Below are 14290 nucleotides of genomic sequence, written 5' to 3' on the forward strand. Positions count from 1 at the left end.
CATATCATACACTACATGTAATTAGGTAACTAATTAACAATGAAAAACAAACAAAATTTAACTATGATGATTCTCGTAAATTTCTTGTATGTAACTCTCATTATATTTCTTAAAAAAATGGGAAAAGTTTTGTTCTATACATGATATAAAATTGATTTTGGAATAAATTATAATTTTTTTTTTTAATTTGTGTTAAAAATGATTTCTGTTTTATTTTTTTTGAAGGACAGCAAAATGAATTAAGCAATGAAATTAAAAAAACCTTCATTGCCTTCTTCTTCTTCTTTGCTCTGCGCCGTCCCGCCTTGTCTCTCTCAAATTCGCATACCTTATCGACTCATTCCTCGCAGGTTAGCTTCTTGGACCAATACTGCTTTCGCATTCCTTCTGGGTTCGTTTCTTTACCTCAAAGTTTCCGCCTTTTCTATAGTTGTTGTCGATCTTAAAGTACAGAGATTGATAAACCCTAGTTATTATCCTTCAATGTCGAAACTTTTAACCTAGATTAGTCAGAACATCTTCGGAATTAGTCACTAGCACAGTTTACACAGCCTAAGAACCGGTCCTGAGTTTTCAGGATTCATGCATGTTCCTTAAACGCTTTAGATGCTGAGTTTTGTTACTGGTCTAAATCAATTTGATGGTTTCAATCTCTGTGAAAAGATTGATTTGTGAATGTTGTTTAATGGTTTGTTTCTGCTCGCTTAACTTTTTGGATTCTTCATTTTTTGTTGTGTCAGGGTAAGGGTTTCATCATCCACTTTCGCCAATGCAAAGCTTATAACATTGAGAAACAGCTCTGTTAATTTGTACATGGCCGGTACTGATCACCGCCGCTCTCGCCACCATGACGAAAGCCCTTCAAAACCTAACAAGAAGCAGAAGGGAAGCCGCAATCCAGAAAAGAGTCTCCTTATCAATCTTCATTCTTGTTCCAAGAGAAAGGACCTCTCAGCTGCGTTGGCTCTTTATGATGCAGCTATCACTTCCAGTGACATCCGCCTCAACCAGCAACACTTCCAATCCCTTCTTTATCTCTGCTCCGCGTTCATTAGTGACCCATCTCTTCAAACACTTGCCATTGACCGGGGCTTTCAAATTTTTGACCGTATGGTTAGTTCAGGGATAAGTCCCAATGAATCATCCGTCACTGCAGTGGCACGACTAGCTGCTGCCAAGGGTGACGGTGATTATGCTTTCAAGCTTGTCAAAGACATTGTCGTGGTTGGCGGTGTATCGGTCCCTCGTCTGAGAACTTATGCTCCGGCTTTGCTCTGTTTCTGTGAGAGTTTGGAGGCTGAGAAGGGTTATGAAGTGGAAGAGCACATGGATGCTTCAGGTATTATGTTGGAGGAGGCAGAGATCTCTGCTTTGCTGAAGGTAAGCGCTGCCACGGGCCGAGAAAACAAGGTTTATAGATATTTGCATAAATTAAGAGAATGTATTGGCTGTGTTAGTGAAGAAACTTCAAAAACAATCGAAGAATGGTTTTATGGAGTGAAAGCTAGCGAAATTAGTGATAAGACGATTGGTTGTGATATTGAGCTGCTTAGAGCAGCTGTTTCGAAGAATGGGGGTGGGTGGCACGGTCTTGGTTGGGTTGGGGAAGGCAAATGGATTGTGAAGAAAGGTAATGTTAGCCCAGCCGGGAAATGTTTGAGCTGTGGTGAGCATTTGGCTTGTGTTGATACCAATGAGGTAGAGACTGAAAATTTTGTGAATTCTTTGGTGGCTTTGGCTATGGAGAGGAAGGCGAAGATGAATTCATGCGAGCCTATGGCGGATTTCAGCGAGTTTCAGGTTAGTCAGAATAATGGCTTTTTTTAAATCATGCGTCTAATATTGTTTGGAGCTTGTAACTCTGGGAGATAAGATCTTGCTTGAGATAAATATTCTGGTGAACTCAAGTTTATAAATCTTGCTTAGTTATTTTTGATAGTTATAATTTTATATAAAGAAATGTAATAATGGTTAGAGTTCTAGGGCAAAGGAGACTTCAATAGCTGTATTTGTTTTGCATTGATCGTTCAAACTCTGCATAGATTATTAATCGCTCTTAGCAAATATGACCATCAATTCGTAAACATTCTCTGCGTTCTGTATAGTTCTGAATGTGAAATTTTTAGCTATATAACAGACACTATCAAGAAAGAAGAGAAAATGCTATAATTTAGCTTCTGTTTTAAGATTGTCTTGGATGTAATGTAGGTATTTCTTATTCTTCATGGTTTAAATTTGATACTTGAAAAACGGTATTCTTATTCGAAGTCTGTATCTTGAATATTATCTATTTTACATTTAGATGTTAATCTTTTTTTTTTTTGAACTATTTGACAGGAGTGGCTTGAAAAGCATGGAGACTATGAAGCTATACTAGATGGAGCAAATATTGGGCTTTACCAACAAAATTTTGCAGATGGTGGTTTCAGTCTACCACAGGTTCTCATTGATTTTTATTCCTTTGCATTTCTGATACATTCCTGCAAATACTGACACAATGCAACATGTTGTAAAAGAGCAGCTTGAAGCTGTAGTGAAGGAACTTTACAATAAAAGTGGTAACAAAAAACAGCCGCTAGTTCTCTTGCACAAGAAGCGGGTCAATGCGCTTTTAGGAAACCCGAATCACCGGAATTTGGTGGAGGAATGGATTGATAACAATGTCCTTTACGCGACCCCACCAGGTTCCAACGATGATTGGTATGGACTGACTCTGACTTAAGCTTCCTTTACATTCCCACTAACATGGTTTGGTTTGCTTACTCAAATCTTGGTTCTTTATATAAATTTTGTTTCAGGTATTGGCTGTATGCGGCTGCTAAACTCAAGTGTTTGCTTGTGACTAATGATGAGATGAGAGATCACATTTTTGAACTATTAAGTAACAGTTTTTTCGAAAAATGGAAAGAAAGACATCAAGTCCGGTTTACCTTTGTGAAAGGCTGTCTCAAGCTTGAAATGCCACCTCCTTTTTCAGTTGTGATCCAGGTTTTTCACAAATCTTATATCAAATATGTGCTTCTGTTTCTTTTCTTTTGTTGAAATTTATACCTGAGTCTCTGTATATATTTTTTTCTTCTGTTTTACTCAGGAATCAGAGAAAGGATCATGGCACATTCCAATCAAGAGTCAAGACAATGAGGAATCTTCAAGAAGTTGGATGTGCATTACAAGGCAGAGTTTATAGATTTACTCAATTTGTCTAAGTCAGTATCATTTGAGCAGTCTTTGACGATTATGTTCAAAGAGCCAATTTTCCACCGTCCGATGTTAGAACTCAAATCAGTTTTTTTACCATTGATTAAAGTCTTTTTTTTTTTTTTATCTCCCTTTTGGTGGAGTTAAAGAACATGAAAAAGAATCATTACCTTTGTCTTTTTACTGAAGTAGAGATGTTTGTTAAGCTAAATGCCATATTAGATATACTATTTTTAAAATTTGTTTAAAAATCAAGCACCATAAGGTATATAAGTCAAAACCTAACGGTGCCATTTCAGGTGGTAATCGACCTGAGTAAGAACTGGTGTAAATTTGCTCTTTCCAAAGTTTCAATTCTCACATGAAACAGAGTTATTACTGTTGTTCGCAGTCCTGGTTGTTCGGTTAGTTGGCCATGGGCTTTGGCTTTGGTGTTTCTCATGAGTGAGCTTGTACCCAACTTGTCCACTGATCCTTCCAAAGAGATGTTAAATCATGCCCACTACAAGAAAACACCCCAATTCCGATATAGTATTACTTCATAGTATCACTTTACTTACTAACATAGTTTTATTACTTCTCATTAGCTCCTTCGAATTCTTTTATGTCATTAGTTATTGGTCTAGATTTCTCAGAAAAAGGATGCATTTATTGTAAAACATGTTTTTTTGGTTGAATGAATTTCACATTCAAAGAAAAAATAATAATAAAAAGAAGTAATACTATATCAAACTTTTAAAGAAAATTAAATAGTATTTGTTTAACGGTTGAAATGAAATATTAAAACTTATGAAAGTAAATAATGATGATTGTGTTAATAAGAAAGTTCTATTTTAAGTCAGTTTTTCGACTAAACGACTAACTTGTGACATTTCCAAAGTAACAAATTTTGTTTTTTAAGGTTAAATCATAAAACAAAATTTATAACGAAACGGTTGAAAGTAACAAATTCAAACTATTGAAAGTAAATAATGAATGTAGTAAAATATATTTAACTATTGAAACTAAATAATGGTGCTAAATTGATGGAAACGCCAAATTTAAGTAAATTCTCCGACTAAACGACTAAATTGTGATATTTCCAAAGCAAGTATTTTGTTCTTTTTTTGGTTAAATCACAAAACATAATTTATAACGAAATGGTTGAACGTAACAAATTCAAACTACTGAAAATAAATAATGAATATAGTAATACATTAAAACTATTGAAACTATATAATGGTGCTACATTAATGGACACACCAAATTTAAGTAAATTCTCCAACTAAACGACTAAATTGTGAAATTTCCAAAGCAAGTATTTTGTTTTGGTAAAATCGTAAAAAAAATTTATAATGAAATGGTTAAGTGTAACAAATTCAAACTATTAAAAGTAGGTAATGAATGTAGTATAATACATTTAAACTATTGAAACTAAATAATGGTGCTACATTAATGGAAACGCCAAATTTAAGTCAATTCTCCGACTAAACGACTAAATTGTGACATTTTCAAAGAAATATTTTGTTTTTGGTAAAATCGTAAAATGACCGTTGAATCAATATTCCTGGCCGTCCCATATTCTTAGCACTATTTTTATAGTTTATCTGTTCAATAATGGTTTTACCATCCTGTTAATATGTAAACTTATTATGGCATTTCATACAAAAATAAATTTCAATATTAGGAACAAAATTAATAAAAATGAGACTTTTGGTATTGAATATACATACAAACAAAAATAAAATTATAGCAATATCTTCAATGCTTGAGAAAAAGCCCATTAATAGCCCATATTAGGCTAGTAATCAACTTGAGAAGGTACGAAAAGAAGACGCCAGAGAGAAACCGCAAGAAAGCAAAAACTTAAACAACGTAGCCGAAGAAAGATTATAAATACACACTCTCTCTCACACACATGTTCACGCTTCTGAGAAATTTCTGAGTTTTCGAAGAACCATTTCGTGTGGTTTTGCGTCGCGTGGTCGAGAGGTAAACTAATATTTAATCGTGTTTTTTTTTTTCGGATAACATTAGACTCAAGTGTTTTTCTCTAGAAATTTTAATATATGATCATTTCTAGGTCTTGAGAATTCTGAATCCACGTTTTAGATTTTATTAGATTCAGGTTTCTTAAAATTATATTTCGATTTTATTCTGGTGCTTTCTCTTGTTTAATCAATACAGAAGTTTGATCCGTTTTTTCCTCCGTTTATGGATTTAAATCTTTACTTAATTGTTATTTAGACACTAGGTTTTGATAAATCTAGGGTAAAAAATTATGTGTGTTGTCGAGGACTGATTATTTTTAATATGATGAGATTGATTTTTTTTTTCTTTTTCATATTCCTATATCATTATTATTCTGAATTGATTCTCCATGAGAATCTCTCTATTCATAATTGGTTTTTTTTTTTTTGAAAAAAAAACACTTCATTCATACTTAGGTTGCTATTATGTTCTGCTTTGGAAATCAGTTTCATAATTTCAATTTTTCCGTTTGGTGTCTCTGTTTAAACTTGGTTTCTGTGTCTATGATAATTTCTAATTCATATTAAAATAATCATTAGATAGGATTAGTGTGAAATCATAAAATGTTTTTGTACTAATGTAACAATCTTCATTTGTGCTTGTGCAAAGAACTTTATATTTTGTCTGTTCATTTATTACTTATGAGCTATTCAATGCAATTAAATTATGATAGTTTAAAACTTAACAAAATCACATTTCTTGGTTATTAATTTATGTAGAACGATGAACCAGCAGAATCAAGACACCATGAACTCACCTCCTTCTGCTGCTAATGATGGCTTGGCTAAGCGAAAAAGAGGCCGACCGCGCAAAGATGAAAACTCAACTCCAAAACCGGACACCAATTTGGTAGGTAAGGTGGTTACTGGTGTAGTCGAAGGATCTTTCGACGCAGGCTATCTCCTTAATGTTAAGGTTAAAGACAGTGACACCAAACTCAGAGGTCTCGTGTTCATACCGGGCAGAGTCAATCCGATTACTCCAGAAAATGATGTGGCTCCTCTTGTTAAAATATACGAAAGAGAAGATATCAAGAACAACCAAGCTGATCATTCTTTCCCTACTGATCAACCAATGAAAGATGCTGCTGTCACTACTGACTTGGATATTTCTGAATCCACTCGAGCTTTGGTCCTAGTGCCACAAGCTAGCAATGGCCAACCGGAAGAAGCTACGATGGAGAAAGATGGAGTCATTGCACAACATGCTGACACTCGGTTAGTGGAGTTTTTTCCAACTCCAGGGACAATGATGATGACGACTGCTCAACCGAATTTTGTCTTGGTACCGAAAGAGACAGAACAAGGGAAATCTCTTGGTGAAACTCGTGGATTCGATCTTATGGCCAAGGAACCGGTTTGTCAAGGAGAGAAAGTGCCAGAGCAGCTTCAGCTAGAGCTTGGAAACAAGACAACATTGAGTGGAGACAACAACATGTTGCGAACTTGTGTGTCGAAGAGTGGCTTTATTGCGAACTTGCTTGAAGGAGAGGAGAAGAAGGTTGATAGCAACATGGAAGAAGAAGTTACTCCATCAGTGCAGTAGTTAAAACTCTATTCGGTTGTTTTGGGGAATATGTAACAGACCCCATTATATTTTGTGTTGTCTTCTCTTTCTGTTCTTATTTTACAGACCACAGTGCTGTGTGTTTATGATACCATTTGTTTTTCTGGTTTTGCTAACATTTGTTTTTAATCTCTTCTTCTTAAAGCTGGCAACTATTAAGGCTATATTAATAGAGTTGATTGATTTAGAGTTTGAATTACATAGACTAAGGGGATAAGCATACCATAACAACTTAGCCACATAAATTGTTACCACTCAATATTAATTTGCACCGTGGAAGCCAAACATTTTCAAGACTATTGATAGAAAAATACATAACTATCAAGTTTTTATGCAAATTATATATTAATTTAATATTTTCTGATTATTTATATATGCAGTCTTATTCATGATTGATTGAAATTTTTAAAAGTGGATATTTCTTAATTTGTGTGCTTTTAACTAAAACGTCTTATATTTTGAAACGGAGAGAGTACATTTTTACTTTTGTAATAGTTTTTGAAAATAATTTACTGGATACTTTTGGTTTGAGCTTCACACTCTTGTTGCTCATGATTGAATAGATTCTTTGCACCTGAAACAGAAAGAGTATGATCAAACACAACTCTGGTTTAACATGAGTATGAGAAAGACGATGTTGGTGATCTCTCAAGAGCATATCAATGACCAGCCTAAAATTAGCTGTTTTATTGGATGTATAACAGATAATGAAGTCAGTCAACAAAAAGATTGGGACAAAATCCAAGGAACATGCTTCAAGCAAAAGGAGGTCGGTACCAAATTAAACTCAAGAATCTGCTCAATGGCATGTAACAATGAGTGCAAGATGTTCGCCGATATTACCAGACCTGCTTCACACATATTTTCAACTACATCAAGAGCAGTGGCCACCGACAACACGGAGGGTTATTTGAAGTCAACTATGGAGACAGGAGAGTACCGGAAATGAAAGTTGAAAATGACAGAAGCGTATAAATACCTCATTTGAGCCACAAAGATAACTAACAAGATTCTCATACGATGTAGATGAAGGCACGATATCTAGTTCTTCATGCAACTTGTTAAACTTCAAAATGGCATCCTCTACCTTTATTCACCAAAATATGTAAGAACATGGACATATAGGAGAAAGAAGCTTTAACAACTTAGCGCTACTTGAGAGATGTGAGTGACTTCAATCTCAGTTACTGTAAATGGAGTCGGCTTTCATTTACCATATAATAATAATGATAAGTTAAGTAGTTACTCACTTTAATTTGTACATTAAAAAAATGGCATATGATTCAGAACAAATATTTGCTTGTTTCAAGGACATGGGCCAAGTTTGCATGTTGGGATCTAACAATCTCAAGACCTATAGGATTGTAAATTAAATATCATGTAAACATTTTTGAGAGACATTAATGGATATATCATATATCATTTATAATTATGGGGGAGAAAAGAACAATTGCCAATGTATATGTGGTCGACACTAAATTAAGAAATTAAATACCAAAAGGTCAGAAGATAGATAATCTATACTATGAAAGTTGGCTTACTTTCTCCAGTTTTACGACACATCAGCATGGGAGAGAATGAAGATGCAGTTATTTTGGTGTTCTGTACTAGTCGTCGAAGTAGTACAGGAAGTAGTACAAGAAGTGATTTAAGAAGATGAGAAGCATAGTTGCTGATGAGGAGCTCGAGTACTTGGATGTTGGAGCGTTTGTTAAGTCAAGGAAAAGGAAAATATCTTTGTTTGAAGACAAAAGGAATCATGTAAGCAAAGAGGAAGTTTGCTTGAAGTGAAAAGGAAATTGGCAAAAAGGAAAATCTTTTCCTTATGAGATTAAGAAACTTTCTCTTATGTGTGATTGGAAGAACTTGAGGTGCAAGTTTCTGTTTATTATATAAGGGGGACGTGACCTTATGAGAATGTGGATTGACAAGAGTAAAAATCCCAAAGAGATTTGATGTGAGAGATTGTGTGTGTGATCGTGTGCGACGTAGTTTCGCGGGTTTGTGCTTGTGTGATCAAGCTTATTTGTGTGTTGGTGTTGACGGTTCATATTGGAGAATCTTGGTGATCGTTGGGTTCGTTGGCGTGACGGTTCATGTGTGGTGGTTGTTCCAAAGACTTGGAGAATTGAAGTCTAGGCTCAAGGGGAGTTTAGCTCAGGGTTAGGTTATCTTGATTAAATCTAGGCTCAGGAGAGTTTAGTTAAGGGTAGAGATTTATCCTTAAGATTTCATGTTAATAGAACGGAGCGGTGAATCAAGAGGGTTGTGCTTGGTTTACGCGTTTGCGAATAGGCTGTATTTGCTTTCTTGTTCTAGTGAAATCGAAATCTGGACGTGGTCCCGTGGAGTAGGAAAAACCGAACCTCGGTAACAAATTTCTTGTCTCGTTTACTTTCCACTATTTATCGTACCTCATCCTCACTTACATTTGGTATCAGAGCGGGTTCTCGATAGAGATTTAGTCTTGTTTCGGGTGGATCAGGATGAGGTTCAGGAGATCATTCAGGAGATCGTTCAGGAGATCATTCAGGAGATCGTTCAAGAGATCATTCAGGAGATCGTTCAGGAGATCGTTCAGGAAGTAAAACAGAGCTAAGAATCATGCGTTATGGATTCATACAACTCAGGAATACTTGGTCCATGAGAGTTAATCATTACGGAAATGCTGCAATGGGGAATCATCCTTGGTTTCGATGGAGGCGATCCTTGAATTGGTTTTTGACCATGATGTGACTCAAGTAAGGGGAGATTGGTGTTGCTAGGTTGTTTTGTTACTGGTGATGAAGCCATTGAAGCTAGAATTGTTGAGTTCACATACATAGTCAAAAAGGGGGAGATTGAAGATGCAGTTATTTTGGTGTTCTGTACTAGTCGTCGAAGTAGTACAGGAAGTAGTACAAGAAGTGATTTAAGAAGATGAGAAGCATAGTTGCTGATGAGGAGCTCGAGTACTTGGATGTTGGAGCGTTTGTTAAGTCAAGGAAAAGGAAAATATCTTTGTTTGAAGACAAAAGGAATCATGTAAGCAAAGAGAAAGTTTGCTTGAAGTGAAAAGGAAATTGGCAAAAAGGAAAATCTTTTCCTTATGAGATTAAGAAACTTTCTCTTATGTGTGATTGGAAGAACTTGAGGTGCAAGTTTCTGTTTATTATATAAGGGGGACGTGACCTTATGAGAATGTGGATTGACAAGAGTAAAAATCCCAAAGAGATTTGATGTGAGAGATTGTGTGTGTGATCGTGTGCGACGTAGTTTCGCGGGTTTGTGCTTGTGTGATCAAGCTTATTTGTGTGTTGGTGTTGACGGTTCATATTGGAGAATCTTGGTGATCGTTGGGTTCGTTGGCGTGACGGTTCATGTGTGGTGGTTGTTCCAAAGACTTGGAGAATTGAAGTCTAGGCTCAAGGGGAGTTTAGCTCAGGGTTAGGTTATCTTGATTAAATCTAGGCTCAGGAGAGTTTAGTTAAGGGTAGAGATTTATCCTTAAGATTTCATGTTAATAGAACGGAGCAGTGAATCAAAAGGGTTGTGCTTGATTTACGCGTTTGCGAATAGGCTGTATTTGCTTTCTTGTTCTAGTGAAATCGAAATCTGGACGTGGTCCCGGGGAGTAGGAAAAACCAAACTTCGTTAACAAATTTCTTGTCTCGTTTACTTTCCGCTATTTATCGTACATCATCCGCACTTACAGAGAATGCCACGTGTTCGAGAAAAATTATTCGCTTCATCTTCTTCTTCACCCTTTTCGTCTTACAGTATGTTACCTCTAATTAGCTGCAATTATAACCACCAGACGCCGATAAACAAGTGAAGCAAAATTCAAGAAAACTTAGCATTCTCAATAAAATCAAACCTAGCCGTTTTTCATGTAAGATGGAGTCACATAAGCATCTGACCACCCGGCGATTTCGAATTAATCATCAAATCCGGCTCCAGATTTCAACAGCTTCGGAATCGATTCAGGTAAATCACATAAGCATCTGACCATTGTTTAATGATGATGATGTTTCAAAAGTCATCGTTACCTCAAAATCAGCTTCGTATCCTTCTTCTCCCGATTGTTCTTCATCACATCCAAGGCAAACGATTGCATTTGCCCACTTTTACCAATTAGATTTGAGTGGTCTCGCCTTAAATTGGGATCAAATTTCAAAAAAGAGGATACATTAGTTTTGATCCCTCAAAGATTGTCCAAGTATATAGTAAATTAGTAACTACAAAATCAAGCCCTTAAGGAGTGTATGTTAGCCCAATCGTTATCACTCAGTTTTTTTCTGTCTTCGTCTTCAATTTTGCCCGTTTGATAAGTAAGTAATTTGTGTGCCTTGATTTTGGGAAAAACGGTCTATTTCCCCCTGAGAACTATCGCATCATAACAGATGGAGCCCAAACTTTAACCCCGATCCTAATGTCCCTGAAATGAAAGTTCAATACCTATTTCCCCCCGAATCAAAAGTTCAACATCTAAATGTCCCCGTGTCTGGGTTTCGTTGGTTTGGTGCGTAAACCCGAGACCAAACAAGATTTTTGGTCGTAACTTAACCAAAAAAAAACCGATTCCATATTATAACCCGACCCAATGCTATTAAACCCCAAACTTCGAAATCCCCAAATCATTTTCCCCAATTTCAAGAACCCTAAATTCAAAATCGACTTCAAACCCAGAATTCGAGTTGCAAGATGAGCAACATTTCATTGAGTTCGACGGGATCTACAGGTCCTCGTGGAAGAGGCAGAGTCGTCGGGGTGCCAAAGAGATGTTGGTGCGGAGAAGATATTGTAGCACTAATTTCAAAATCCGATACCAATCCTTGCCGGAGATACTATCGTTGTTGTGTTGCTGCAAAACATAGGGTAATTTCATGCCTCTGTTTCAACTGTTTTGTATTGTATCTTTTTTTAGATTCTGCTAATGGACCAATGATTGTTAATTTGTAGCTTAGGAATGATGAACACACATTCAAATGGGTTGATGAAGCCTTGTTGAATGAGATAGATACATTGAAAGAAAAGGTAGGTGAACTTGAGCAGGAGCTAAAAGAGCTTAAAACACAGACTTTGGAGGTAGAAAGGATCGTTTGCGAGAAGATCCAAATGAAGATAGAGAAGGAGATATTTGAGAAGGTGGAAGATGCTTTGTCTGAAGCCAAAGGAAGCAGTAAGAAGATGATGATTGTCGTAGTGATAGGGTGTATGATCATGATTGGATTCAACAAATTAGTCGGATGAACCATTGAAAACATCATTGAATGTTTGTGTTTTGTGTTTGGTGAATGTTTGTGTTTTGGTTCTAGCTTTAGATTTATTATTAAGACAATGGTGTTTGTAGTTTGGGGTTTGGATTTATGATCAAGACATTATGTACTAAGAGAATGGTGTTTGTTTTGTATTAGGAGAATGATGTTTGTTTTGGATAAATGGGTTGGTTTGGTCATGATGTGTTTTTCAGAAATGGTCATAACAGACAACCAAACATTCAAAACAAAACAAGAGAAACAAACATTCTTTAAACCATTCTTTAAATCATTCAAAAGGTTTACAAAACAAAGAAACAATCATCCATCCGAAACATTCAAAAGGTTTACAAAACAGAGGGATACACAAGTCATATGTGATCGAAAATTAGAATGAGACAACCACATTAGTGCCCTACATCTACTTAGCTACTACTTGATTAAGCTTGAGTGAGTGAACCTTGACTTGGTTCAGGTTGAGAAGGCTGCAAAACAGATTGAGAAGCCTGTAAGACATAAATGAATGTTAGTAGAAGCAACATATGTCTTAAACTTAAATGAAATTGGATCAAAACATAAAACAAACCTTAGCTTTCTTCTGGCATCCCCTACAATTGTGATCAGCTATCCCACAAATGCCACAATGCATGATCCGTTTCTTGTTCTTTGCTGCCTTCTTAGTTGGAGACTCATTGACACCCTTCTTCCTCTTCTTATCCTCTTTTGTCATCTTCTTCTCTCCTTCTGGTGGTTGTGAATTAAAGACAGCAGGAGCATTAGTCTCAGGCCAGAACTTAGGACCTCTCTGTGGACACAAACCATCAGTGTAGTTCCTTTTCCAGGTTGATGTCCTGAACCAATGACACACATAGTCCTCTGGTGCAAGCTTCTTGTCCAAGATCACTCCATACGCATGCTCACACGGGATGCCACAGATCTGCCACTTCTGGCATGTACATGTGTAGCTTTTCAAGCACACACGATGAGAATCAATACCATGCCTGACTTCATACATCCCATTGGTGCTTGTAGTCACTTTTGCCAAAGAAGCAAACTTGTGTTCTTTTGAGAGAAATAATGCAACATAAGGAGTGCAGCTCCCTGCAAAACAAAAAGAAAAGCTTTAGATATCTCAAAACAGATTCAAATTCATCCTCACCATATCACAAAAAATAAACAGAGCATTACCTGTGTAAGTATGAGATTCCACAGACCTCTTTGCAATCCGCACCATAGCAAGTCGTCTTATAGTCTCTAACATAGCCATAAATGGCTTCTCTCTTGCCTTGTTCAGAGAACCATTGAAAGACTCAGTGAAATTGTTGTCCACATCCTCACAGTAGCTGCCTCTTTTCTGGAATGCCCTGCACCAACTCATTGGATTTGTCTTCATGATGTCATTGAAGACAACTGTGTCATAGCAGAAGATCCTCTCTAGTTTCTGCTTATAATCTTTCTCATTATAAGCCCAAGCTAAATCCCATAGCAGTGGCTTCATGCGGCTTTTACTTCCATGATTCTTTTTCAAGTTACCATATATGTGTTGAACACACATCCTATGCTCTATGTTTGGCAACTCAAGATGAACACCTTTGATCAAACCCTGAAATCAATAACAAACCAATATATCAGTACTACAGAATTTAAAGGAAAAAAAAAAAAGAAAACAGAAGGGACAAAAGAAGATACCTTCTGCCTATCTGAAAGCATTATGTAGCCTTCACCATCACCTAATCCCAAATCTTCCTTCAAATTCTTCACAAACCAAACCCAATTCTCTGTATTCTCTACTTTAACTACTCCCCATGCCACAGGATAGATGCGATTATTAGCATCCCTACCCAATGCTACCAACAACTGTCCCTTTACCTTGTTCTTTAAAAAGCAGCCATCAATGCCTAGAAGAGGCCTACAGCTCTCCTTCCAAGTCTTTCTTAGATTATCAAAACAGACATAAAACCTATTGAACATGTCTTTACCTTCCTCATTGGTCAGACAATCAACTTCTACATGTGAATCCGGATTAGAATCAAGTATTTCAGCAGCATAATCTCTTAATCTCGCAAACTGATCATCATACTCCTTCTCAATCCATTGCCTTGCCTTCTTTCGCGCAGCCTGACATTGATTCCTAGTCACACTGATCTTCCACTGTTCCTTTATAAGTTCTTCAATCTTAGCTGGCAAGTAGAATTCTGGATTATCCCTAATCTTATCAACGAACAGCCTAGCTATATGTGGCACCTTAAACATCTCACACTCTCCATTAGGGATGCAGC

At 36.5% G+C, this 14290-nt stretch overlaps 2 protein-coding genes across 3 annotated transcripts; both read left to right on the forward strand.

The window, feature by feature from the left end:
* Positions 1 to 173: 173 nt before the first annotated feature.
* Positions 174 to 3416, forward strand: LOC9305930 (proteinaceous RNase P 3). Of its 2 annotated transcripts, none has more exons than XM_021017745.1 (6): positions 174 to 350; positions 741 to 1800; positions 2338 to 2439; positions 2522 to 2700; positions 2799 to 2988; positions 3092 to 3416. In XM_021017745.1, the coding sequence occupies exons 1-6, from the start codon at positions 247 to 249 to the stop codon at positions 3185 to 3187; spliced, it is 1731 nt and encodes a 576-aa protein (XP_020873404.1). In that variant the 5' UTR covers positions 174 to 246; the 3' UTR covers positions 3188 to 3416. The 2 variants fall into 2 exon arrangements, with proteins under 2 accessions (XP_020873404.1, XP_002867815.1); XM_002867769.2 differs by having other exon boundaries at positions 263 to 391.
* Positions 3417 to 5005: 1589 nt separating this feature from the next.
* LOC9303888 lies at positions 5006 to 6940 on the forward strand. Its single transcript, XM_021018007.1, has 2 exons — positions 5006 to 5169; positions 5928 to 6940. Exon 2 carries the CDS (start codon positions 5932 to 5934, stop codon positions 6751 to 6753), a length of 822 nt encoding a protein of 273 aa, XP_020873666.1. The 5' UTR covers positions 5006 to 5169; positions 5928 to 5931; the 3' UTR covers positions 6754 to 6940.
* Positions 6941 to 14290: the final 7350 nt, after the last annotated feature.

The sequence above is a fragment of the Arabidopsis lyrata genome, assembly GCF_000004255.2.
Source record: "Arabidopsis lyrata subsp. lyrata unplaced genomic scaffold ARALYscaffold_7, whole genome shotgun sequence".
In the NCBI taxonomy this organism is placed as follows: domain Eukaryota; kingdom Viridiplantae; phylum Streptophyta; class Magnoliopsida; order Brassicales; family Brassicaceae; genus Arabidopsis; species Arabidopsis lyrata.